The following is a 27,821-nucleotide window of genomic DNA, read 5'->3' on the forward strand; positions in this document are numbered from 1 at the left end:
CATGTTTTCTGAGGGGGCAGAGGGCCCAACCACTGCCACATGCAAACAGGACTGGGTGGAAAGAGAAGGTAGGAAGGATTCTGACTTGCCTGTAACACTGAGAAACCGCAAAGTCACAGAAGGGGGTGAGATCAAACTTGGGAGGGGGCATCCCAAGACAGTTACTTTTCAGAGATCAGTCACTCGCTCCTTCTCAAGAGTAAAGTGACTGTGGTCAAGAAATCTACTAAGCCTGCGCTCCTTCCTCTCTTGCCACCATCCCCAAAGGAAAATCAGAAGCCAAACAGGTGGGGGAAGTGGTCCCTTAAAGGCACTGGCTTTAAGGACTAGGCAAGCTGGACTGCAGTGTTCCAAGTCCCAAGGAAGACTCAAACTCTCTGATCCAGGGAAGCCCTCCCTAGGATCTCTGGGTTACAAACAGCAGTTAGACTCGCCTCAAACCCAGCTCGGTTAGAAGCACATGCAACCTAGGGTCACTCGGTCAGGCAGGGACAGACTTGACAAGACTGGCCATTCTCCCAGGACTCCTTCCCAGGCTGCTGAGAGGTGACCTCAAGCTGCAAGTGGTGGCATCTTACCATCTGCAGAGCGCTTGCTACGTTTAAAGGAGCCCAAGAGCTCCCTTCATATCTTGCCGCAGGGGCCATTTCTAATCATGCAGAAGGCAACAAAGCCGCCACAAGTAATAAGCATATTTGGAGGAGGGGAGGCAGTACAAGTCTGGCCAGTTAAATCCTCTATTTCCTTTCACAGAACCAGAGTGAGTAGTGGCAGGAAAGAGCCCTGGAGCCAAGCTCAGCTTAGCCCTGCAAAGTGTTTGAGAGGCACTTGGTTAACTGGCACTAAAAGACCAGCCCCTTTTACGCCTTTAACTCAGCTTTGTTGCCTCCATTTTTCCAGGATACAACACGTTCCAAAACGTAGTCCAATTCCTCTGTCTATTGGACAGTGCGAGTTCCTAAATCCCCACCTCTCATCTACTGCTGGAACATCAGTCAAACAACCCAGAAGGCAAAAACTCCCCCGCAACACAATGTCCTCAGTGTTAGAGGCCACAAGCCCGGGACTCAGGCCTAGGATCACTGGGCAGAAAATACTAAGAACTGACAAGTTCTCTCTTCTCAGAAGCCTCATCTCAGGCAAGGCGGGGTGAGGAAAGCCTCTCTACCCCCGACACCCAAAGCAAGCAAAGCTCTCTTACCTGCTCTTGCTCCTTTCTCTGAGCTTGGCTGGGCTTCGATTTCTTTGGCTTAGAAGGGCCACCAGGGCTGGACAGAGATGTTGGCAGCTTGGAAGATGGCATATCTGACACTGGAGCATCTGCAGCTACGGAGGCCCCCCCCAGACGCTGGCCATCTCCAAAGAAAGGTCCCACCGGGGCAGGCGCAGGATCTGAGGGAGGACACGGCTCCCCCAAGCTGGCCTGGGATTCCTGCTTGTCCGTACAATTGTTTAAAGCAAGGGCCACATCGCTGTGAGCCAAGTCCTTTGAGAACATGGTTGTGTGAGGTAATGGCTTATCCACTGCTCCTTCAGCGGAGACTGGGCTCACTGGGAGCTTGCTGAATGTGGCCACTGTGTCCACAGCCTCCTCTTGGCCAGAAGAGCCACATTTCTTCATGACAACCCTTATAGGAGACACCACAGAAAGAAGTAAAAGCAAAAATCACTGACAATGGAAGAACTGTCCCCCTACTCCCAACAAGCCCTGGACACAGGGAAGACTCGTAGGCCCCAAAACTGTAAAACCCTACAAGGTCTGATGGCCACAGAAAGTTCTCTTTACTCAGAAGTCAGTTCTCAAGAACCTGAGAATGGCCCAATCCCCCCAGATAAAATCTCCTTCCAGATAACAGCAATATTCATCTGTCCAGCCACCAGTACATGGAGCAGGTGGACTAGCTAGTAGATACGGAATGAGAAATCCCACATTCCAGCCAGCAAGAGGTATGGCACGCCCTATCAGTTTAGTATGCTTGAAATCCAAGGCAGGGAAGATGTGGTAGCAGGTTTTGTCCTTTCCTTAGAGGGACTTTAGCTTTCAAATGTCTGTTTCACTCAAGAGAAAAAACAGATCAGCAAAAGCCCCTTTAATCTGCACAACTGGTCAGTGCCAGCATCTGCAGCTGTTTTCCAAAGCACATCTGGGCAGCAGTTTCAGATAAACAGGCAAATACAATAATTACTGAGTGCCAGGACGTTTGTCTCTTTGACCTTTAATGCATCTTTTGGTACTTGAAACAAAACACATTTACCACGAAAGAGTGAAACATTATGAGGGAAGAAGAGGAAAGTGCCCAAACAGGAAGCACACTTTGCTCCTCCCAACCTGATGATGGCATTGCCTCCAGTCAGGCCAAGTGATTTCAGTGTTGTCCTCTCCAGGGCAGCTTTCCCTGCGATCTACAAGAACAGAGGCAAGAACTTAGGTCATGTACTTACGACAGACACTTTGCCCAGAAACAAATGCATCGCAAGACCAGCACTGTGCCAGCTAGAGACCAGCTCACAGACACACCTTTCGCAGGTGCAGACAAAGCTTCCCACCTCAATTCCATCTTCATAGTTCTTACCAAACTTACTCAAATGCTTTGTATTATTTTAAGTATTCTAGCCGCAAAGTTAGCTAGACATACATGGTGATATATGAGGGAAACAAGTCCTGTGGCACCTTAGGGTATGTCTACACTAGCCCCCTAGTTCGAACTAGGGAGGCTAATATGGGGAGGCTAATAACGGAATGAGTTTAACTGGTAATTCAAAGTAAGGGGTTTATTTCGGAATCGCCCTTCTCTGCCGTGTGTAGACACGGGCAGTTCTTCTGGGCTAGTCAATTTCCAAAATGGCAACCGCCCGGGAAAATGCTAATGAAGCGCGGGGTATTTAAATCCCATGTTTCATTTGCAATTTCGGTCGCCCTCATTAGCCTCCCTAGTTCAAACTAGGGGGCTAGTGTAGACATACCCTTAGAGACTAACTGATTTATTAGGGCATAAGCTTTCATGAGCAAAACCCACTTAATCAGATGAACTGGAGTGTAAGTATCGGGGGGGGGGGAGGGGTGTATAAAAGGAAAAAGTTGCTTGTGTTAATGAGGTTAGGTAAGTCAGGGTACAAGTGGCCTTATTAGCACAAGCAACTTCTTTCTTACATATACCCCCCACCTCTGTTACTTCCACATAGGTTCATCTGAAGTAGTAGTTTACACCCACAAAAGCTTATGCCTCCCTAATAAATCTGTTAGTCTTTAAGGTGCCATAGGACTCCTCATTGTTTCTGCATATTAACACAGCTGTCCCAACTTTTCATATCTGAGGAATTCTTTTCAGAGCCAGTTCCACCCCAGAGATGGGTTTAAAGGCAACACCTTTAGACTCTGAAATCTCAGATTCCATCCATGTCCCTCTCTTCTCTAACCCACTCCTGGAATAAGGAGGATCTGTCGACAGAGTTCAGAAGGAGATGAAGAGGACAACTGGGGAAGGAAGACTCCAAAATGTTCTCAAAATATTAAAACAAAAATGCTAATGCTGAAGAGATCAAAACATGGAGAAAAGAAAATATTTACTGAAGTGAAACCACTGTTGTGACTTGAGCTTTAAGAGAAGTAGGAAAAAAACCCAACACACACAAACAGGTCACAAAGCATTTTCTGGGCTTAGAGGCCTGCCTGGCTCAGGGTTGTGTTCCAACAGGACTGTATTCCGGACACACATCAGGGTTTGAAAAGACCAAAGCTCTTCCACTGCCCCTTCAGAAAGCTGGGAGAGGGAACATGTTCTCATCTGGAAAGTAGTGCTGGGTTTTCCTTATTTTCAGAAATAGGAAAGGAAAAGAGTGGAGAAGAATTTGCTGACTTACCTCATCTCGCATGTAGATACAGGTAGGGGAGAATTCACAGGGCTGCTCCACACACTCCCTGCAAGGAAAGGAAAAGGATGTGCAGCCACCTGTACAAGAACCCAACTTCTCTGAAACTCATGGAGTGAGACGGTACTAGGTAAGATCGGGGGCCACTTTCTACTTCCACCTGCATCAACTCCACAAGGTCAGTAAGAGCAGAATTTCTTCAAATGAAGACCCACGGAGGGTTTACAAAACAGAGAAAAGCTAATTCCCTCATCTGGACTTTGAGAGACAGAGAATCAGACACACTGATTTCACCGTGTTACTTTGGACAAGTTACTCTCCGGTCCGCCAGCTCCCCATCTTCAAACTGGCAACAATTATTCATTCTTGCACCTTTTGTTTATCTTAATTTTGCTTATCTATTACAATTCAGATTGTATTCACTTTGGAGTGGGGCAGAAGGAAGTCACAAATAACAGACAAACTAAGGAGGAAGGTGATGCAATTGGGTCTTGGTACCAGACACAAATGGACAACAGCATTGTTTCACTCATTCTGGAGAGTAAGGACCTGCAGAGACCCTCAGAAGGCAGCTACAATAACCCAGGTCTGAGGTGAAGACATGGCTAAGAATTTTAATGAGGCAGAGAATCTACCAGCTGCTAAGCTGGTCACAGAGTTTGCAGGCAAAGGAGATGGGAGAAATAGGGACTTCAGTCACAAAAGGAGCACAAGCTATGGACAGCAAAGAAGCTGCCAGAGAAGATGCTGCCTTTCTTCTTTCCCAAAGAGAGAAGCATTCCTCTCTCAGGCCTGCTCTACACTTAAAATGTAGATCAACGTAACTACATCACTCAGGGGTGTGAAGCGTTCACCCCACTGAGCACTGTAACTATGCTGCCTTAACCCCCAAGGAATACACAGCTAGATTTGTGGCAAAATATTTCCCTCATCCCCGCTACCATCGTTCAGGGAAGCAGCATTCCCACAGGGACAGGGTTATGAAAGCAATACATCCTGAACACTGCTCGTGTTCAGTCTGTGTCAGGTGTGTGCGCGCGCGTGCGTGCGTGCTCGCCACAGGCACCGGTGCCACAAGTTTTCCTCTTACTGGAAGACACAGTAGAAGGGGTGCTTCTGGCTCCCCCCACTCTTGGTTCCTTCTTGCTGGAAACTCCAGCAATGGTGAAGGAGGACAGATCAGGGGAGGGACATGAGAAACATCTCCAAGAGCACCAGCTACAAAACAAGTAACTGTCTTTTCTCCAAGTGCTTGCTCACATCCATCCCGTGTTAGGGGACTCCCAAGCAATATCAACGGAGGGGGTAGGAGCTGATGGACGCACTGCTCGTAGCACCACTCGGATGAATCCATAGTGCTCTCTGGCCTGTTCAGTGAGGGCATATTAAGCAGTGACCGTGTGCACTGAAGACCATGTTGCTGCTCTACACATGTCCTGGCTGGCGCATGGCCCAGGAAGGCCACCCAAAAATGCCTGTGCTCTCGCTAAGTGGGGGGACGTGCAAGCTCATAACAGGTCCTGCTGCAGGATGTAACAGATGGAAATGCTTGGAGAGGCGCCTAGGAGGCTTTTCATCAGATCCACCATTGCAATGAAGAGCTGTGACAACTTGTGGAAAAGCTCGATCTGCGCCAGGTAGAATGCCAATGCCTGGCGCACACCCACGGCATGCAAACACCTCTCCTCACTAGAGGTACGTGGCTTGGGGCACAACACTGGCAGGACGACATGGAAGGAAGAGACCGCCTTCGGAAGAAAGACCCCAGGAGATCACAGTTATACTTTGTCCTTATAAGAGACAGTATAAGGAAGCGCTGAGGTCAGCATTTTAATTTCCAACACTAGCCTGGCCACTGAAGAAGCTATCAAGAAGGCAACGTACTAAGATAGGTGAGAGGGGGAGAAGGAGCCCAGAGGCTCAACTGGTGACTTGATGAGCCTGGACAGGACCAGAATGAAGTTCCATTGATGGACCGGATCTTTTATGCCAGTGAAAAAATGTGCAGGCCCCTCAGAAGAACAGACATCTCGTGCAAAATCACAGAAGAACCTTGGCCTGGGAGATGAAAAGCTGAGCCACTGGCTAGATGGAACTTCACGGACACGCTCTGCTCCTCCAGTGTGAGCAGGTAAATCAGGATATCCTGTAGATCCGTGGTGTCCAACAAGCTAGCCACTAGCGCCTATTTGGCCAGTTGTGTGCGCCCAGTTCATTACAGTAGTAGCCACTACAGAGGCTACTGCTTCAGAACTGGTTGGACACCATGGCTGCAGATGAAACAGCTGGGGATATGTTATGCTCAGACGGGCACTAGGAGAACCTAGTCCACGCTGCCAAGTAAGTCAATCTAGTGGAAGGTTTTCATAGAATGAATAGGGCTGGAAGAGACCTCAGGAGTCATCAAGTCCAGCCTCCTGTCCAAGGCAGGACCAATCCCAACTCAATCAGCCCAGCCAGGGCTTTGTCAAGCCAAGACTTAAAAACCTCTAGGAATGGAGATTCCACCGCCTCCGCAGGGAATCCATCCCAGTTTTCTATTATCCAAGAGCACCGCTTACACTTCCCCTGAGCAGGCTTGCTCTTTGTGCTTTAACCATGCAGCATCCATGCCATGAGGTGGAGAGAAGCAAGACTGCTGCAGAAGGCAGCCATAGTGCTGAGACGGGAGGTTCTGGCAGCTGGCCAATAGCCATCGGGGTGTGTGTGGGGGGGGGGGGGGGGGGACACTAATGTTAGGTACAACAGCATACTGAACAAATACCAGTGTGGCCACACTGAGGTGATTAAAATGACTCGAGCCTTGTTCCTCTTGATCTTTGACAGGACCCTGGTGATCAATGGAAATGGCGGGAAAGCACAGAGCAGGTCCCCGGACCGTAACAGCAGCAGAGCAAAACCAAGGTCACTTCTTGTTCTGCCTGGTGGCGAAAGTGTCTACAGCCACTCTCCGAGTTACAAACAAGTTACAGACTAACACTTGGTCCGTAACTCGAACTGTTCATAACTCGGACCCCATTGAGTTACACGCAACCGCACTGTTCGTAAGCGCGGGTCGCGTTCGTAACTCGGGGACCGCCTTTATGACCAGTCCATGGGAACTTTGGTCGCAGTTGTAACTCGACCGTTCACAACTCGGGGAGCGGCTGTACTTGTAGTCAGTTCCCCACCACTGGAAAAGTGACTGTCATTTCAGGGTGAAGCCCTGTTCTGTTGATATAAAACATGGAGACTGTTGTCTGTCAACATCTGAAGCACATGGCTCAAGAGGTGCTGCAGAAATACCCCCAATGCTAGGCAGACTGCTCTGAGTTCTTTGGTGTTTATGTACAGCTGCAGCTCCTGCACAGACCACATGCCTGGAGTCCACAACTCACTGAGGTCTGTCAGTGACACCAAAGGCAGCAGCTGTCAAACGGGACTCTGGCAGGGACAGCTCGGGATCGGTCCACCACTGTAATGCGGTCAGCACTGCAGGGGAAACAGTGACCATGGCGTGCACCATAGCTAGCCATTGTTGTAGAGGCTGCACACAGAGAGACAAGCCAAATGAACATCCCAGCAGTCACAGGCATGTGCCCGCCGTCATAATGGGAAACAGAGGCCTGTGAGGAGATCTCTTATCATCTGGAACCTTTTGTAGGGGAGAACCACTCCGATAATCTCTACAGTCCCACAGGGATTAATGTTGATTTTTTCCATGTTCACCATCAGGCCTAGACGTCGGCAAGTGTCCAAGAGTACATGACAGCTTCCTAGACCCGAGACCTGTCATTGCCCCGATCAGCCAGTCATTAAGATATGGGTAGATCAGGATATCCCAATAACTGAGTTAATCTGGCACCACCGACATGCATTTTGTAAACATCAATGCTGTTGCCAGGCCAAATTGGAGCACCGTAAACTCGTATTCTTTGGAGCCCACTATAATCTGGAGGAAGCACCAGTTGCCTTTAAAGACAGCAATATGAAAGTACACATTCTTCAAGTCAAGGGCAGCACACTAGTCACTCAGATCCAGGATGTGAATGATGGAGGCCAGAGAGACCAAGGTAAATGTATAGAATACGGTGTAATCCCCTTTGGCCTTCAGAATACGGAAGTACTTGGTATAGAACCCCTTCCCTCTAAAGTCTGGAGGAACTTCTTGCACCACTCCCAGCTGCAGTAGGGTTTGCACCTCCTGTCACAACAGACTCGTCAGAAGGGTCCCTGAAGACTGATGGAGAAGGAGGATTGAGGGGGAAGGGTTAGAAACAAACTGTAGAGTATAGCCCTGTGCCATGGCATTGATGGACTAGTAGCTCAATATTACAGATGCCCAAGCCTGGAAGAAGGAGGAACAGCAGTTTTAGAAGCAAGCACATTACTGAATTCCGTTACTGAGAATGCTCTGGCCCAAGGACCAAGTCGTTTAAATGTAAGTCTCTTCAGCGACTGTGCTCCCATGACACACAGCTGTCCTGGAGGTACGTGGAGGGTAAAAGATTCTGAGGTAGCTGTGCCACAGGTTGTTAAAGGCTTTGTATAGGAGGCTCAGAATCTTTAATTCAGTTCTCAAATGAAAGCACGTGTAGAATATGAACGTAAGAACGGCCAGACTGGGTCAGACCAAAGGCCCATCCAGCCCAGCATCCTGTCTGCCAACTGTGGTAGGGATGTTAAGGACTAGTCGACTAGTTGCCAGGATAGTCAACTAGTCATTTCCACCCCACCCCCTCACTTGCTGCATCTAATCAGAGGCAGCAAGGGGGGGGGGGGGGGAAGACGGGTACTTCAAAGTGGCAGCATTGCACAGCTGATCCCGGCTCCATGCAGCGTTGCCGATTTGAAATGCCACAGTGGCATTTCAATGGGGCAGCACCCCCAAAGCCCGGGATCAGCTGTGCAGCGCTGCCCCCTTTGAAACGCTGCTGCGAGTCCCCAGCTGATCCTGGGCTCCATGCGGTGCTGCCCCTTTGAAACGCCATTGCAGCGTTTCAAAGCAGCAGCGCCGCCCAACTGACTAATTGAATAGTTGATGCAAAAATGCCTTTTATTCCTCCGGCCTCTCTTTAGGGATGTAAGCGACTAATCGACTAGCCAATAAGCAAAAGCTTCCTCCCCTTCCCTTGTTGTCTCTATCAGAAAGAGGAAACAAGGGGAGGGAAGTGGTGGGGGAGCTGGGAGGAACTGGCTTAAAAGCCAGTTCCCCCGCTCCAGCTTCGTGGGAGGGGATGGGCACAGTGGCAGCATTCCATCTTTGAAATGTACAAGAGTCCAAGCAAGGGCTCTAGTGCATTTCAAAGACTGAAATGCTCCGTGGAGTCCAGGGTCAGTGGGTGACTCCCCACTGACCCTGGGCTCCATACGGCATTTCAGAGGAGGAATGCAGTGCTAGTCCTTAGCGAAATTCCATCTACTATTCGATTAGTTGATTAATCTAATTTTAACATCCCTACCTCCATTACCATACAGGCCATTACAAGTCCTGCCACTTCTCCCCTCCAGGATTCATCCTCCTCTCTCTAGTCCCACAGTCAACTCTTTCATTCAGACCCTCATTATAACCCTCCTTAATTATCACAATAGCCTCCTCTCTGGCCTCCCAAACACCCATTTCATTTCACTTTCAGTCCCTACTAACTCCTGCCACTAAACTTATCTAGTCATGCTTCACGTTGTCCGTGTCCTCCACTTCACCAATGCTCTGTACTTCTTCCAGCCATCTGGATTTTCACACAATCTTTCCACGCCTTCTTCTGCACAGCCCCCCATACATTGTACTGTCCCCCCATGCATAGTACAGGCATTTAAGTACAGCTTAAAGACTGCTGAGGCACTGGTAGCTGGGACACCAGTTATAACTCCTGGGTCCTTTAAGAGGTGGCATTCTGGGATTCTACACCACTGTTGTGCCTCGTATAGAAGGAGCCCTCTGACATCTCTGCTGTAAAGGGAAAAGACTACCAATCCTAGAGAGGCTGAGGAAAGGACTATCCCAGTCCCTAGGAAGCAAACTGTGGACAACCTGCATCAAGGGGCCATAAGACTACCAAGGCCAGGGAGACAAGCAGCGTACGATTTCTATTTTGAAACTGGTTTTATTTTGTTAACCCCCTAAAAGGGCAGACTAAAATGGAGAACTGGCCAGAAGCCTAATCATTCAAATTCCCTATCAAGAGAGATGGCAGCCTACCAGATGCAGGAGGGGGAAACTGAGGCAAGAAGGACCCCATCTAAAAGACCTAGTTTGTAGTGAACAATTGAGACGTATATATATTATCTATTGTTATTCCTCTTCGCCGAGCTCTGCCTACTTGTTTGTTCTTAGATTGTGAGCTCCTTAGATCAAAGCACATTCTTTTTCTAGTGGGTACTAGTGCAAACAGCAGCACAGGGTCAGAGTGACAGAATGTTCTTCACAAACATCAGAACTACAAACACTGTTTAAGTGAAAAATCTACAAAAGCAGATGAAGCTGCCAGATGGGCAGGAGTGGGGGAGAGAACAGGGACAGCACCCCCTAACTCTGCTGTCAGAGGTGGGGGGAGCAGGGCCACGTGCCCTAATCCAATCTCTATAGGGGAGACAAATCAAAAGATCCAAGAAATTTGTTTTTGTGTAGCTGCTGGAAGCCAGCAGGCTCCTCCTCCCGCAGCTACTAATCCATTACGTGCATTCGCTGAAGCAAGCAGACACATCAAACACTGCTATTTCTTTGAAGTGCTGCTCTTCAGAAGAGGGATGCAGGCAGATTAGATTCCCTCATGTAGGAATCTGACAGGACCTGTAAACATCTTGTGCAAGGAGTGCAGCACACTGAGAGGAGCAGCAGCCTGCAATAGCTTCCAGACTTTCTTCAGACTCAATTTAGCAGAGATGGACGCTGGAGACCGGAGGGAAATTCCAGTGCATTTAGAATACTTCCCCTCACGCACTGGAGGCAGCAGAGCTCTGCAGGAAAATATCTCCAAAGGGACAGTCCAAGGAAGATGCAGCAAAGCCAACAAATGGAGAACTGATTTATGGCTGTGAGGACCCGAACAGAAATAGTCGAAAGTCAGTCAGTGGCTTCAGCGAGGAGCCCCTCAGTCCAAACACTACCTGGCCAAGCCACATATGGCACCTTTGTCATGAAGAGTCCGTCCAAACAGCCGAGCTCGCCTACCAGAGGGCAGGAAATCCCACTTGTCTGAGGGACTGACCTTAATCATTCTTAATGCTTCTGTAGCGCGTCACATCTTCAAAAAGCTGTACGGACACTATTAAGTTGGTGTCACAGTAACCTACAGCAAGTGAGACCACTCCATGAAACCGAGTCACACCATGTCTAGCTGAGAAAACACCACGTGATGTTTGAGCCAGCTGTGGAGAGGGTGTTACTGCACACAGATGGCTCCCCCACGAGGCAGTAGCTATTTCCTCAGTTAACAGTGTTGTAAGGAAGTCCCCCTTTTAACAGCTTTGAGTCTCAGCTCCTACGCCCACGGCTGCAATGTCCCCAACTCTACAGGGGTGGGTGGCAGTGAGAGGGCACGTGTACAAGCCCCCTTGTCTTATTATCCATTCCCTCCAATCCGTTCTGACTGCACTGAGGCACAGTAAAAGACACAGGCAGTTCCCACCATGATCAACACGTGACCCAAAGAAACATTCCTTAAAAAACAAAGAAAAAAATCTCTCAAAAATATAAACCTTCAGACTTCGATGGGAGGTGGGTAGAGCAATAGGAGCACTCCAAACGTCCAGAGACAAACAAGACCTTTCCTCTTCTCCAATGACATTAGAGGAACCAAACAGCACTCCTAGAAAGTGAACAGCGTGAGGCATGCCCAAAAAGACAAATGAGCAAATCTATAACAAGTGACACTGCCAAGGACAATACCAATAGTATGAACAGAGGGGGTTTAGGGAGCTGAATGTTCTGTAGAAGAGGACTACAAATCCTCATGATAATTAGGCTCAACATTCAATTGTTAATTCGTCGTCAAGCTTAAGGAAAACATTTAAAATGTGACGAACTGAAAATGGGATATCCCAAAAGGTAAACTTGCTTAGGGTTAAAAGAGTTTGGCTCCACCTACCCCGAACTATGAAAAAGCAGGATTCCCTCCAGGATGCCAAGCCAAGCAATGCTGCTTTGGTAAGTGCGTAGAGAGGAGACCATGCCACAGCACTGCATATGTATGGGATGAAAACACATTTGAGGCAGGCAGGCACAATCCTCTTACTGACAGCACTGCTTAATGAACTGATGTCAAAAAACAAGAAGTTGGTTTCATCTTTGATACAAGCAGAACCCAACTATCTCTTACACCAAGCACGCGAGGAAGGGCCTCACGACAAGAGGCATCCACGGGCAGAAAGTATTTGGTCAATAGATCAACTGCATGAGTACATGGCACCATCTTAGCTTTTCTTACACCAATTTTCAGAGTCTCAGTTACTACAGCCTGAAGCTGCAAGCTGAAGTTGCCGTGACCAGGACAGCCCCCTCCTTGTAGCAAACTTAAATGCACAGGAACTGAATGGCTCCAGCGGAGCTTTCATGAGCTCCCTCAGAACCACGTTCGTTTCTCACAACACAGAAACGTTCCTAAATCATCATCAAAACCTGAAGGAATCTACCAATAATCTAACTTCAGCCAAACCACAATATGGCAACATAGCTGCAGTATGGCCAGACCCAGGCTGGTGACTTAAGCACTTTTTGTGCACGTCTCCCCCTTGGACCAGAGAACACCAAGCTGCCAGACTTTTCTACTTAGAACTGGAGGCAACATTTTCAGAAGCATCTAGGAGTTCAAATCCAACCAAAAGTCAATGGGACAAACCACCAAGACATTTCGGTGTTTTGGAAAATTGTATCCATTGGTCCTTCTGCTGATTTCTCAGAGGTTAAGAGTACACAAGCTTCCCACTGAGGTACCCCATGCCTGCAGATCTTTATCCTGAGAAAGCCAGACACTCAGGGACATAGCTTCCAGGCTGGGAATAGAAAAAACAAGTTATTCACCTCGTGCAGTAACGATGGTTCTTCGAGATGTTTCCCCATGGATGCTCCACTCTAGGTGTCGGGCTTGTCCCGTGCCTCCGACCGGAGATTTTTCAGTTCGAGCGGCGCAGCAGGAGGTACATGCCGCTCAAGCCGACTGAGCGTGCGCAACCCGGCTCCCATCAGATCCTCCTAAGTGGAGGATATCTGAAAAACAGAAAAAGAGACGGGGAGGGGAGGAGGGTGGGACATGGAACACCCGCAGGGACACATCTCGAAGAACCATCGTTACTGCACAAGGTGAGTAACTACTTCTTCTTTCAGTGGTCCCCGTCAGTGCTCCACTCTAGGTGATTTCAGAGCAGTAGTCTGTTCTACAGAGGCAGGTATGGGAGTTACGACCTCTGTGCCATGGACAAGGCTGCCGAGGCTACTGCCAAGTCATGGATCAAAGCGTTGATAGCATAGTTTCACAAACGTGTAATCAGATGACCATGTAGCTGCTCTACAGATGTCTAGTAGGGAGACCTTTTTGATAAAGGCTGTCAAAATTGTCATTGCTCTTGTTGAGTGCGCCCTCAGTGAATGAGGCGTTGCAATGAGTAGCAACGCGAGATGCAGGAGACGACAACCTTAGAAATATGTTGCGCTGAGAGGGGATGACCCATGGAGTGCTGGGCCGTGGATAATAGCAAATGTTGCGAGTTGTGAAAAGCTCGTGTCCGATCCAAGTAGATCTCAAGGGCACGTCGGATATCCAAGGTATGCAGCTAAGATTCCTATGCAGACGAGTGCGGTTCAGGGTGAAAGACTGGGAGTATGATGGGTTCGTTAACGTGGAACTGCGAGTTCACCTTGGGAAGAAAGCTGGGGTGAGGGCGCAGTACTAATCCGTGGTTAGTGAACAGAGTATACAGTGGTGTGACCGAGAGAGCAGTGAGCTCCCCCATTCTCCGAGCAGAGGTGATAGCCAGCAGGAAAGTGACTTTCACAGTGAGCGTTGGCAGGTTGGACGTTATCATTGGTTCAAAGGGGGGACCCATTAGGGACTGTAAGACTAGCTGCAAGTCCCACCCGTCTGCAGGTTCTCTGTGTGACGGATATAAGTTTGAGAGTCCCTTAAAAAAATCTTTTAATCGTTGGATGAGAGAATAGCGAGCAACCCTATATTAAGGGTTGAAGAACTGGGATTGCTGCAATGTGGACTTTGATCGAAGAAAGCGATAAACCTGATCTCTGTAATTGCAGGGCATAATCAAGGACATGCTGGAGAGGAAGGGAAGTGGGATCAGAATTATTGGAGTGGCACCAGGATTGGAAAATGGCGCCACTTATACAGGAAAGTGTGACGAGTCAAGTCCCTTCTACTATGCAGCAGTATGTGTTTGATATCTTGGAAGCATGCAATTTGTGTGTCGGAACCAGTTAGGAGCCATGCAGCGAGATGTAGATTGTGAATCTGTGGATGTAGAAGTCTGCCTTGCTGTTGTGTCAGAAGATTGTGTCGGTCCGGTAAATGGTACGGAGGACCAATGAACATCTGAAGAAGGATTGGAAGCCATATTTGGTGGGACCAGAAAGGGGCTACGAGAATGACCTTAGACTTGTCCCTGGCTATTTTCTGCAAGACCTTGGGAATCAGAGGAATTGGAGGGAACGCAAAGAGCAACTGTCGGCTCCAGTCTATCAGGAAGGCATCCCCCAGAGAGTTCTGTCCGATGCCTGCTCGTGAACAGTAGAAGGAGCACTTCGCATTGTGATATGTTGCGAATAAGTCTATGGTGAAATGTCCCCAACTTTGGAATATTTTGTGTTATCTGAGGGTCCAATTGCCATTCGTGTTGGTGGATGAGGTGCCTGCTGAGAGTGTCGGCAATAATGTTGTCTTTGCCCGGTAGGTACATTGCAGTGATGGAAATACTGTGCCGGATGCACCAGTTCCATAAGCATATTGCTTCCGCGCAAAGGAATTGTGAACGAGCACCGCTCTGGCGATTGATATAATATACTGCCGTCATGTTGTCTGAAAGAACTTGAATGATGCGGCCTTGAATGCTGGACAGGAAATGCTTGAATGCTTTGCAGGCATTGAATACTGCTCTTAATTCCAGAAAATTGATGTGCTGGAGAGATTCGTGAGGAGACCAACACCCTTGAATTTGAGAGTCCCCGAGGTGGGCTCCCCAGCCCAGTAATGATGCATCTGTTATTATCTGTATGGTGGGCTGTGGACGCTGGAAGGGGACACCAGTAAGAAATTGTTACTCACCTTGTGCAGTAACATCTGTTCTTCGAGATGTCCATCCCTGTGGGTGCTCCACTATAGGTGTCGGGCTCATCCCGGCGCCGCAATCCGGAAAGTTTTTGCCAGCAGTAGCCCCCTCCGGAGGACCGCACATGCGCAAGAGGTGTCTCGTGTCGTTCGTGCCTTTTCTGCGTCACGTGGTCCGATGCGCCAGTTCCTCCTAGCCAGAACATCTGAAAGAGAAAGACAAGAGCTCCAAAGCAGGGAGGAGAGCGGGTCGTGAAGCACCCACGGGGGGACACATCTCGAAGAACAGATGTTACTGCACAAGGTGAGTAACAATTTCTTCTTCGAGTGATGTCCCTGTGGGTGCTCCACTATAGGTGAGTATGAAGCAGTAACCCAAACGGCGGATCATGCTTCGGAATTATCTTTGCACAGAAGAAAACTGCTTGAGCAACTGCTACTTCTGTAGCTCTGACACGATCAAGGGCATAATGCCTAGCAAACGTGGATGACGACGACCAGGTTGCTGCGCAGCATAGGTCTTGTAGCGGGACGTTCTTCAGGAATGCTGTGGAAGTAGCCATGCTCCTGGTCAAGTGCGCTGTTGGTGTACAGGGCAGGGGCCTGCCCCTAAGGGTGTAGCAGCGAGTGATGCAGTTAACGATATGTGATGATATACGTTGTGACGACAGTTGTTGACCTTTAGAACGGGTTGCCAACGATAATAGTAATCGTGGGGACTTCCGGAAGGAACGCGTTCTGTCCAAGTAGAATGCAAGCGCCCTTCTGACTTCTAATGTATGTAAACACGACTCCTCAGGCGTAGCATGTGGTTTGGGATAAAAGGTAGGAAAAACCATAGGCTCATTGACGTGGAATGATGAATTAACTTTTGGCATGAAGGCTGGGTGACTTCTCAACGTGACACTCTGTTGAGTGAATAATGCGTACGGAGGATTGGTGGAGAGTGCAGCGAGTTTGGAAACTCGACGGGCCAATATGATCCCCAGGAGAAAGATGACTTTAGTAGTGAGAGTTTGTAAGTCACAAGTTGTGAGCAGTTCAAACGGCGGACGAGTAAGAGTGTCCAGTACGAAAGTAAGGTCCCATGGTTCTGAGGTAGGCCTGTGTGGTGGGTAGAGATTGGAAATACCTTTAAAGAACCTCTTCGCGAGTGGATGCGCAAAGACAGAAGAGCCCTCTATCGGAGGGTGAAAGGCCAAAATAGCTGCCAAATGGACTCTCAGGGAAGCGACCGCCAAGCCTTGCCAATGCAAGTGGAGTATATAGCCTAGGATACATTGGATAGGCACCTGGAGAGGGTCAATGACCTGTGAATGGCACCAGGCGTGGAAGCGGCGCCACTTGTAGAGATAAGTTCTCTGAGTGATCTGACACCTGCTTTGTACCAACACGTCTCTGACTGCTTGGGAGCAGGTTAGTTCTGGACCTTGGAGCCAGTTAGGAGCCACACTGTTAGATGCAACCGGTCGATGTTTGGATGGAGAAGATTGCCGCATTGTTGCGAGAGCGAGTTGTTCAGTTGTGGAAGTCGTTGAGGTCGGGATAGCAAAATCTGCATGAGCTGCGACAGCCAGGTCTGACAAGGCCAGAAGGGAGCCACCAGGATTACTGTCGATGCATCGGCTAGTATCTTCCCTATCACTCGGGGTATCAGTGGAATCGGGGGAAAGGCGTATAGGAGACAATATGTCCCCCAATTGAGTGGGAAGGCATCTCCCTTCGATCGGCTGCCTATGCCAGCTCTCGAGCAGTAATAGCAGCATTTCTTGTTGTCGCAGGTGGCAAAGCGGTCCACTTCTGGGTAGCCCCATAGCTGAAAAAGATCACGGGCTACGTAGTCGAGGAGTTCCCATTCGTGCTGGGAGTGGAAGGATCTGCTGAGTGCATCTGCAATGGTATTGTTCTTGCCAGGGAGGTAGGAGGCTGTGAGTGTAACGCCATGGCAAATCGCCCAGTTCCAAAGGAGTATCGATTCCGCACATAAAGTTCTGGATCTGGCCCCGCCTTGGTGATTGATGTAGTAAACAGTGCATATGTTGTCCGAGAGAACACGTAATGTGGTTCCCTGGATCTGGTGGACGAAGTGGTGGCAAGCATTGAAAACTGCCCTGAGCTCCAGGAAGTTTATATGGAGTAAGGATTCCTGGTGGGACCAGGAGCCTTGGACCTGATGCTGTTGCATATGTGCTCCCCAGCCCACAAGGGACGCGTCCATGGTAAGCTGGATTGACGGGGCTCGAGCACGGAAGGTAACACCCGCGAGAGTATTGGCAGGGCCAAGCCACCATGTGAGCGAGTCTTTGACACGGGCAAGAATAGACATGAGCTTGTGGGTATTGGTGATACCGTGTCTATAGACTGCCAGAAACCAATGTTGCAGGCACCGCATGCGAAGACGAGCGTGTGCGATGACATACGTTGTAGATGCCATGTGGCCTAACAACTTCAGGCAGGTAAGGTACGAGACTGCCGGGGCAGTAAGCAGAACGATCGATAGGTCTCGGATGGTGTGAGCTCTGTCTGTGGGTAGGTATGCCATAGTGGTCGTAGAATCCAGTCTGGCGCCAATGAATTCGATAGACTGGGCCGGGACCAGAGAAGATTTTCGAAGATTGATGATTAGCCCAAGAGTCTCGAAAATCTCTCATAGCGGTAACTGCAGTCTCGGTCTCTTGCATAGAGGGGGCCGTGAGGAGGCAGTCGTCGAGATAGGGAAAGATGGCGATGCCAGCCCGTCGAAGGTACGCAGCTACGACTGCCAGGGTCTTTGAAAATACTCTTGGGGCTGCAGAGAGACCGAAAGGAAGCACCACATATTGGTAGTGTCCGTTGCCCAGGGTAAAGCGTAGAAATCTCCTGTGAGCTGGACGGACGGAAATATGAAAGTACGCATCCTGGAGATCAAGGGACGCAAACCAATCCCCTTGATGTAGTGCTGGGATGATGGAGCCCAAAGTAACCATTTTGAATTTCTGTTTCTGCAGGTGGCAGTTGAGGCCACGAAGATCCAGGATCGGTCTCCATCCGGCAGAGGAAGTACCGGGAATAGAAGCCTCTGCCTCGGAACTCGGGAGGAACTTCTTCCACTGCACCGATGGTAAGTAGGCACATGACCTCCTGACGCAGAAGAAGATCATGAGAGGGGTCCCTGAAAAGGGACGGGGATGGGAGGTTGGAGGGAGGGAGAGTGGAGAAGGGAATGGTGAGCCCAGAGGTTACGATCTCCCTGACCCAACGGTCTGTGGTGATGGCGAAGCGGCGGCGGCAAGGGCTCAGGCGGCGCTGGAAAAGTTTGGTTACTCGTGACAAAGGCTCCAATAGGGGGATGGTGCACAGACCCTCGACAAGGGCGTCAAACCTGCTGCCGAGGTTGTTGTTGGTTTTGTGGCTTATTAGGCTGCTGGCAGCGCCATTGGGGGCGCTGCCTTTGTTTATGTTCGTCATAGGGCCTAAAGCATTGGGTGGTATAGGGAGAAGGCCTCTGTCTGTTATATGGCCATGCTCTCTTGTACCTGAAAGGTGGAGTGTACATTCCGAGGGTTCTTAACATAGCTCGGGAGTCTTTTCCAGAATGGAACACTTGATCCGTGTTCTGGGCAAACAAGAAGGCCCAATCAAATGGGAGGTCCTCCACCTTGGGCTGTAGATCTTTCGGTACAGAAGCAAGGTGGAGCCAAAGGGCACGTCACATGACAACTGATGTCACCATAGCACGGGAAGCCAAGTCGGCAATATCCAGAGGTATCTAGAGTGCATTACGGGCTGCTGTGTAACCCTCCTGCACAATGGATTTAAGTATGTCCCGTTTGGAATCCGGCAAATGTTGTATTAAATGGCACCAACTTGGAGTAATTATCGAAGTTGTGGTTAGCAAGTTGGGCGGAGTATTTGGCCATCCTCAGTGTGGCTGTTGCCGATGAATATACCTTCCTCCCGAGCAAGTCCAGACGCTTAGCTTCCTTGTCCGCAGCAGAGTTTCTCGATTGCGCAGACTTCGCCTTTTGCTGCGCTGCGTCAATGATGATGGAATTAGGAGCAGGGTGTGTAAAAAGAAATTCCGCGTCCTTGGCGTTAATAAAGTATTTCTTGTCCATGCATTTGTTGGTAAGGGGCACGGACGCTGGAGTCTGCAAGATGTCATTAGATATTTCAAGGATTGCGGAATCAAAGGGAGAGCCAGCTTCGACTTGTTGGACTGTTGGAGGTTTCCGAGGAGGACATGCTGCTTCTGTGGCGCCTCGGAGGTACGTAAATTCTGTGAATAAGCTACCCGTTGTAATCATCCACGAGAGAGGGTTCCTCATTAAATACCGCGTCAGCTGGGGAGGAGGAAGAGATGTCCATCGGGGAAGCTGTGGGTTGTTGCTCCGCGACTGGTGACTGGGTGACATCGCCATGAGGAGCAGAAGTTGTTGACGCATCACCCGTAGGGGTTGGTGGACGTTGAGCCAGCGGGATAGAGTCCTGGGTTAACGGTCGTGGTGAGTATAATTGCTGCCACTATGGAGACAAAGGGGGGGGGGTGAAGGCCTTGTGGAGGAATGTGAACGATCATGATGGAGCGAGGTGCACCTACGGTAATGGTAGTCATGGTGCGAATATGCCAGAAAGTAAGAAGTAGCGCTCCTGTGATGATAGTAATGCGAGCAAGGAGGGGATCCAGGGGATCGTGAGCGATGGGAATAATGAGATGGAGATCTCGAGTACTATGTGCAGTGGTAACGTGGCGGTGCGATAAACCATCTTGGAGATCTGCAGTAACACTGTGCGGGAGCATGTCCATAACGGTAATGCCATCATCTTTGACAAGGTAAGAGCAATGGCTCGGGGGAAAACGCCGCCCTGTCGGGACTGGGGGAAGGCGTACGGACATGCGAGTCTTCCTTTGTGCCTTAGTATTCTCGTGGCTGGGGGAGCCATGAGGATTGAGCTACCGGGGATCAAGATGACCGAGGCAGAGTCGGCTACCTCCCTCGAGAGGCGTGGTGACCTACGTGTCGAGGATGGGGATGCCGGTGCCTTAACCTCCCCTGAACCACCGGATTTGTTGGCCCACAGGAGCTGGATCTGAAGGGACGAGCGGTGCTGCTCAGGTCGCACACATTGGGTGGTTGGTGCAGGTGGGCTGTATATGTGATACGGAGTCGCATCGCCAGGTCTTGAATGGGGTCGGGTGCAAACTGCTTTCTCGGTGCCGGCTCAGCTGTCTGCGTCGATTCGGCTTTCAGTGGCTGCCTAGCCTTCGGTACCGGCTTAGCTGACCTGGCGCCGACAGCTCTCGGTGCGGGGTCGGCCATCGGTACCAACTCCGTTCTAGACATCAGGTCGGGTCCCGTGTCCGGCAACGGTGCCGGGTGCGGTCTCAGTGCCAAGGACTGTACCGTCTCTAACTACGGTGCCGTGTGGAGACTCGGTGCTGCAGATGATGGTGCCGATTCTGGACGACCTGGTGGTACGGAGACTACTGAGCGCGGAGCTAGGCACAGATGTACTTCGGGCTTTGGTTGACTTGTCCGCTCCTTGTCTGGGAGGGAAGCCAAATGAGCTCTGAGCCTCTCCTGCAATTACACTCCTGAGCGGAGTGGAGCTTTTTCCGTCCCGGGACTTACATGGGACGGGAGCCTCCCATTCTTCTGTTGACGGGGGCTGGATTGCCTTATTGAAGAGTAACATCCTCAGGTGCATTTCTCTGTCCCGTCTTGCCCAAGCAGTCAACTTCAAAAGTGACCGCATTTTTGGGGGATGTGGCCCTCTCCCAGGCAGCAGATGCAACGGGAGTGGCCATCAGAGGCCAGCATGGTGTCGCCGCACAAGGCACATTTCTTGAAGCCCGGAGAGCCAGGCATGCTTAGTGCGTCGGTCTTCGGGGGAGGGAACAACTTGAGGAGCTGGTTGGAGCGGCCCTTAGTAATTGTAACGGCAACAAGAGAAAAAAAATTTTTTAAATGACTAACGATAAACTGACTAACACTATGTAGGAAGGGGCTAACTGGGAAGGAACAGTAAGAAAATGCGATACAATTTCTCCACAGGAGAGGAGCGTGTTTCAAGTCCGTCTGCAGCCGTGGACGGTTAGGAGGAACTGGCACGTCGGACTGTGTGACGTAGAAAAGGCTCAAACAGCGCAACACATCTCTGCACATGCACAGTCCTCCGGAGGGGGCTACTGCTGGAGAAAACCTTCCGGATTGCGGCGCCGAGACGAGCCCGACACCTATAGTGGAGCACCCACGGGGACATCACTTGAAGAAGCAGCATATTTGTGATGATTTTAGAGATTCCCGTACTACAGGAGGGATGGAAACTAGTCTGAGGGTCGTGACTGCCCGGGCAGTAGATGAAAGTCAACCAATGTTGAAGACCTCTGAGACGTAATCTTGTGCGTTGTACCACATATGTGGTAGCAGCCATATGGCCTAGGAGCCTCAAGTAGGTAAGTACCAAAGTTTTGGGACTCAAGGAGAGTATTAGCACAAGCTCTTGGATTGCTTGGAATCTGGAGAGGGGCAGGTAAGCTCTGGCCATGGTGGAATCTGGTCGAGTGCCGATGAACTTGAGAGATTGTTGCAGGGTCGTGGACGACTTTGCAAGATTGATCACAAGACCGAGTGTGTGGAATAGATCTTGTGTGGTATTGATGGCCCGTGATGCCTCTTCCATAGTAGGAGCCTTGATGAAGCAGTCTCCAGGTAGGGAAAAATTATGATGCTGAGAAGGCGGAGGAACGCTGCAACTATTGCTAGTGTTTTAAAGAAAACTCGCGGCGCTGACGAGAGGCTGAAGGGAAGAAATCTGTATTGGAAATGCTCCTCGCTTATCAGGAATCTTAGGAAATGTCTGTGGGCCGGATGTATGGTCACATGAAAATATGCATCCTGCAAGTCAAGGGACGTGAACCAATCCCGTGTTGAGCGCTGGTATGATGGAAGCCAGCGTGACCATCTTGAACTGTTTCCATAAGTATCGACTGAGTCCTCGAAGATCTAATATTGGCCTCCACCCTCCTAATTTCTTCTCTGTGAGGAAATAACGGGAATAGAATCCACTGCCCTGGAATTCCTTGGGCACCCTCGCTATAGCCCCAATCTCGAGAAGATGGATACCCCCCGTCTTTAAGAAAGGCTTGAGAGATGGGTCCCTGAAAAGGGACAGGGAGGGAGGAGAGGAAGGGGGCAGCGAGGTGAAGGGGACTGCGTAGCCTGATGTAATTAGCTTGCGAAACCATCTGTCGGTGGTGATGGCAAACCAACCATGATGGTATGGTCTCAATCGATGATGGAATACTTTGTTTGGTTCCTGTGGATGGTATTCCAAGGGGATGTTTTGCAGACCCTTGACAAAACCATCAGACAAGGCTGCCAGTTGTTTTGCTGGTTTGGTGTCGTTATTTTGCGGACGTTGTCTCTGTTGTCGCTGCTTAGGCCGTTGTTGGTCGTGTTGCCTAAATATAGCAGTTGCATATGAGAACAGTTGTTGACGATTCCCCTTGTGGTTGGTCCGGTTCTGTTGGTTCTGTCGCATGCACTGTGCCTGTGTCAGACTGAGGTGTTGGGGGTACATCCCCTGTTGGAGTAGGCAGTCCTGTGAGTATTGATGCCACCGGGGGGCTGACTGTGTCGCGGCAAACATGAGTATGGCAATATTCAGGCGATCTTGAATGTATAGGTCATGTTGAATAAGGGAAGTAGTAATCATAGCAATGGCAATGTGAATGGTAGCCCTTGTCCATTGAATATCTTGGGGTACGTCTACACTAACCCCCTAGTTCGAACTAGGGAGGCTAATGAGGGTGACCGAAATTGCTAATGAAGCACGAGATTTAAATAACCCGCACTTGATTAGCATGTTCCCAGCCGGTCACCATTTTGGAAACTGACTAGCCCTAAGTAACTGCCTGTGTCTACACATGGCAGAGAAGCACAATTCCGAGATAAACCCCTTAGTTCAAATTAACAGTTTAACCTCATTCCGTTTAATTCGAACTAAGGGGTTTATCTTGGAATTGCGCTAGTCAGTTTCCAAAATGGCGACTGGCCGGGAATATGCTAATCAAGCACGGGATATTTAAATCCTGCGCTTCATTAGCAATTTCGGTTGCCCTCATTAGCCTCCCTAGTTCAAACTAGGGGGCTAGTGTAGACGTACCCTTGGGGAATATGCCTTTCTTGTTGAATAATAGTACTGGGAGTAGGATGAGCGGGCAGGTGACCTCAAACAGGATCCAGTCCTTCGTCGTCTTGGAGATGATGGAGATTCATGCTGGTGATAATGGTGAGGAGATGGTGAATGTGGCGGCAAGTGGCATCGATGATGTATAGTTGGGCTATCGTGCCTCCGAGTGTATGAATGCACCGAGCATGGTGAAGCATGAGAAGAAGGGCCAGGAGAAAAAGGCACTGGTTCTGAGCTAGGAGAAGGGGTAATGATCCTCCTAGATTTATGCACTGCCTTAGATGGTGCCCGAGAATGGTGTGATGGCAGCTCTGGGTGTTGATGTGCTAGTATCAGGGATGTCGGTGCAGATGGAATCACTGTGACATTCGGTGCCGAGATGCCCGGTGCAGTACTCGGTGCCAGCAGTGCCCCACAGCTCAGAGTGAATCTTCGGTGCCGAGGTAACTGTAGGCGCCGGCTTCGATGTTGGTGCCGGGGACGTCCTTAGTGCTGGTATGGTTGTGCTTCTGGAAGCAACTGCCAGTGCCAACTCTGCTCTGGGAGCCGACGTTGGTATCTGCGCCTGAAGCCTTGAAGGAGCAGGTTTGGGCACTGAAGCACTGTGAGCAGCTTTGTGTTTGCCGGCACGAGACGCCAAGCCTTCTCTGGAGGTACTTGGCTTCTCCGTATCCTTAGTCCGTTCTGAGGTAGAATGGCAAGAGGGTGAGGATCACCTCTCTACTGGACTTAGAGCTGGCCTCTTGCATGCTGCTGCTGTGTCCAGATGCCCCGAGTCATCAGAGCCAGATGATTGCGGGGCTCTATTAAAAAGGAGCATTTTTAGCTGCATTTCGCGGTCTCTCCCTGCTCGCAGTGTAAGATTGGCGCAATAGTGGCATTTTTGAGGGATATGCCTCTCTCAAGCATTTGATGCACCTGGAGTGCCCGTCTGAGGTGGGCAGTGTGTCATAGCAAGACGCACATTTCTTGAAGCCAGTGGATCCCGGCATGTTGTGAGGAGAAACAAAAGAACAAGAACTATAACTACTACTAACTACTATGTTTAAAACTTTTCCCCTCAGAACTACAGGAGAGCAGTTAGACTGCGTCTGCAGCCATAGGAGAGCCGGGCTGCACACACTCAGAGTCAGCTCGAGCAGCACGTGCCTCCTGCTGCACATGCGCGGCCAGACCACTGCTGAAAAATCTCCGGTCTGCAGCGTGGGACAAGCCCGACACCAAGAGTGGAGCACCCACGGGAACCACTCGAAGAAGTGTCCTGGTTCTCAGTGATAATCTGAAACCAGACTCCTATCCTGGTTGGGTCAGCACTGACCATTTTCTACAGTACCAAGGACCACATCAGTTCAGAAAACTGTTGTTTAAAATTCACAGAACCTCAGTCTCTCCTAAGATTGCCAAGACCTTGGCTACCAGAGAGACTAGTGGAAAGTCACAGAGCAGTTTCCTCCCACAGTGCTAGTATGGTCTTTGCTCCATGCCATTTGAAGAAGACTGGTAGCTCTTTGTCCGAGTAATAGAGATTCGCTTCTGGTGTCCATCACTGGAAGTAGTAGTAGTCTGCCACTTCTTGGTCCAGAAATCATGCATGTGCAGTTAACATGGATCAACTGCAGTGCACCTACATGATTATTCACTTCCCTGCCACATACATGGAAATAAGGAATCTTGCGTGGGACAGAGGAACCTTACACATCCATAGAGGCTCCAGTGACTCTTTGCTTATTTGTGTGGGAGACCTAATGATCTGTTTGAACAAGGACGAAACCTCTTAGGTCTCCAAAAATACTTAATGCTGACAGGACCATCCTTGTTTCCAGAACACTTGTGTGCCACCACCGTTCCTGGACGGATTGAATTCCCATGGTGTGAAGTCCAGGGCCATGGATTCTTCCTTCTCCATCATATACATCAATGGTCACCATATGAACAGGTGGTGTTTGGAAGTCTGCACCTAATATAGACAGTCCCTGGCCTGTGACAAGGGCAGAAAGTCACCCAGGTCACCAGTGTTCCTTTAAGCTGAGCATTCAGGCAGCCAAGCAGGAGAGATTTAGCTGCCACCCAGCTGAACAGCAGAGTGTCCACAGCCAGCAGCATGTGTTTCTACTAGGTGGTGTTCGTCCCTCAGCGCACATACAATTTATTCTGCCCATGGATGGAAAAAAATTATAGGGAGCAGTGGAGGTCATCAATTACTAAGATGATGAAAAAGTCTTGGACACTAGAATGTACAAAGGGGAAAATTTAGACTCAGGAAGGCTTGGTGTGTGACTATCCAAAGGCAAACGGCTCATGTTTTACTCAGGTACCTGCCCTTACAATTTCAGAAAATAAGCAAGCCAAGCCAAAAGAGCTACAGTTCTCCCAGTCATACATGACAGAGCTAAGTGAGACTCTTACACCTATGTTATCTTTAGAATGGATGTTTTGGGATAGTGGAGCCACTCAATTGGCTGCAGTTTAATCTTAACACCACCACCTCCCCAGCCACCAGCACTAGTCACCTTTCTTGTCTTGTGGGAAGGGTCCCCAGGCAGACATTTTACCAAACGTCTGTTTTCTTTTCTCCTTAGTCTGAATTGACTTAGAGGAATTGGTTTCTGATTGTGTATTTAGCCAACCCAAACAACTTTCTTCCCATGTAGCAAACAACGGCAGGACCTAAATAGCAACAAGTACTTCCTCTCAGAACCTGTGCCAAAGGCAAGCTTGTCAAGGAGAGCATGTGCTATGCAGTTCCTTGGGCCTTAGCAAAGATAGAATATTCCAATGGTAGTAAAGGAGAAATCACCAAGCTTGAGTTTTTCAGTAGCCCCCAGTCACTGGCCCTATAACACTCCCAGACAGGATGTAAAATTCTGCTCTTAGAAGTAATGTTCCATTGAGTGCTGTCTCTCCAGCCCCAAGACCAGTCTGCCTGAGCCACAGCATGTTCTTGCTTTCCGCTCACAGTCACATCTGCTTATAGGGAACACTTTATCCTCCATTCGCAGCATTAGTAAATATCCAATTCAGTCCATGTCAGGTACTGCCTCAACTTTCACACATCTGAACTCCTGAATTGGTCCCACTATCAAAGGATCTTTAACAGCGATTGGGGGAAACCTAGACACAAGCTCCTTCAGCACCCAGCTCTGAAGAATGGAGCTTCTTTTCCCCTACCCACCAACCACTTACAACACATTCCTATACAGACGTTATGCATCGCATATCATACAAAATTAAATGTTAATCGCACACTGTTAACACGGACCGAGACATTCATCTGCATGCTATTACTCGCAGGATTCTTCCAAGTGACCTTTCATTTCCTAGAAGTCCTAGTGTCAGAGCTCTGGGAGCCTTTGGAGGGTTTGGCATGATACTGAAGCACTTACTTTTTTTAGATGGGTATTTAAATTCTTTCAGTACTCAGATCACTTTCTAGTTACACAACACTGCAGCACAGCATCTGCTTCATGGTACAATAGTTTCAAATTCTCCCTTAAAGTTAGAAAAAGCCCAGAGCACCAGGTGAAAAGTGGGAACCGAGGAAATGAAAGACAGTATTAGGCAAACAAGGCCAGGAGAGGAAGCATGATAGTAAATGGTAAATCCTGCTGAAAAATGGGAAACTGAATTCCTCCACATTGTTTCTGGCAGAATTTGCAGTACTTGCCTCAGCTTCACGAAGCTCAGCCTTCCAAAGCCACAAACAACAACAAGAACAAAATCAAAGAGCAGAATTGTCTTTGGAGCAGCATTTATTAGTTTGACATTTAAAAAAAAATGCTGCTATTGTTCTTGAGTCAACTAAAGACAGAAGGAATCACTGAATGTAGATTGCAGAAAAGTGGAGGCAAACTATAGAATCTTTTTAATCCTTAGAAATACTTACAAAGTTCTTTCTAGCTAGAGCTGGACAGCAGAAGTAGGCATGGAACTCTTCTTCTAAATAGGATCTAGTCAATGGGTCGAAAATGCCACTTTAGCCTGCACTTGAGAGCTCTAGCGGACTTCTGACTGTAGTAAGTACTTCAGGGTAAGTCCCCATAATGGGCACATACATAACATGTCCAGTCTCAGTTAGTGATTGCTTTATATTGATCTAACTATGAATCAATGTAATTTAATAAGACATGAGCAGAATGGAAGGGATTGGGGAGCATAATAAAATACACACAATTTCTAGAAATCTCCAAGTGACAACAGATAACAGTGGTAGCTGTCCATCCCTCTTTAGGCAACTGTTGGAAGTCCATGGAAACAAGCCCTCTCCGTTCTACACGCCTCATTGCTCACCTGGTTTGTGTAAAATGGCTGAGAAGTTCCCACAGTGTCTGGCCAGAGTGAAAGGTGTCCTGTAACCGGGAACCACTGTCCAACTGTAATGCAATCTGAACCTAAAGGGGAAAATCCACTGAATTAGATGAAGGACTGGGAGGAAATTCATTTCTTCACAATCTGTATTTCATCTCTAGGATCTCCTATCCAAGGTTGAACCAAACACTTTACAAACATTAAGAAATGTAGCATTACAAA

General features: G+C 49.1%; 1 protein-coding gene and 1 long non-coding RNA gene across 4 annotated transcripts in view; one reads left to right on the plus strand and one right to left on the minus strand.

The window, feature by feature from the left end:
• Positions 1–27,587, plus strand: part of LOC142819158 (uncharacterized) — a 43,495-nt gene extending 15,908 nt beyond the window's left edge. The window contains exons 2-4 of the long non-coding RNA XR_012896941.2: positions 18,107–18,219; positions 19,232–19,366; positions 24,359–27,587. This is a non-coding gene — a long non-coding RNA (uncharacterized LOC142819158). The remainder of the gene's footprint in view (positions 1–18,106; positions 18,220–19,231; positions 19,367–24,358) is intronic.
• ASPSCR1 (ASPSCR1 tether for SLC2A4, UBX domain containing) overlaps positions 1–27,821 on the minus strand; it is a 103,246-nt gene that overhangs the window by 64,238 nt on the left and 11,187 nt on the right. For 2 of the 3 annotated variants that reach the window (XM_075904216.1, XM_075904217.2), the window contains 3 exons: positions 3,862–3,919; positions 2,330–2,403; positions 1,202–1,628 (listed from right to left, as the gene is read on the minus strand). In XM_075904216.1, the coding sequence (XP_075760331.1) occupies positions 1,202–1,628; positions 2,330–2,403; positions 3,862–3,919 (559 nt within the window). Of the gene's footprint in view, positions 1–1,201; positions 1,629–2,329; positions 2,404–3,861; positions 3,920–27,581; positions 27,683–27,821 lie in introns of all 3 variants that reach the window. The other variant, XM_075904215.1, reaches the window with a different exon arrangement.

Source organism: Pelodiscus sinensis, chromosome 20, assembly GCF_052426305.1.
Source record: "Pelodiscus sinensis isolate ZL-2025 chromosome 20, ASM5242630v1, whole genome shotgun sequence".
NCBI lineage: Eukaryota > Metazoa > Chordata > Testudines > Trionychidae > Pelodiscus > Pelodiscus sinensis.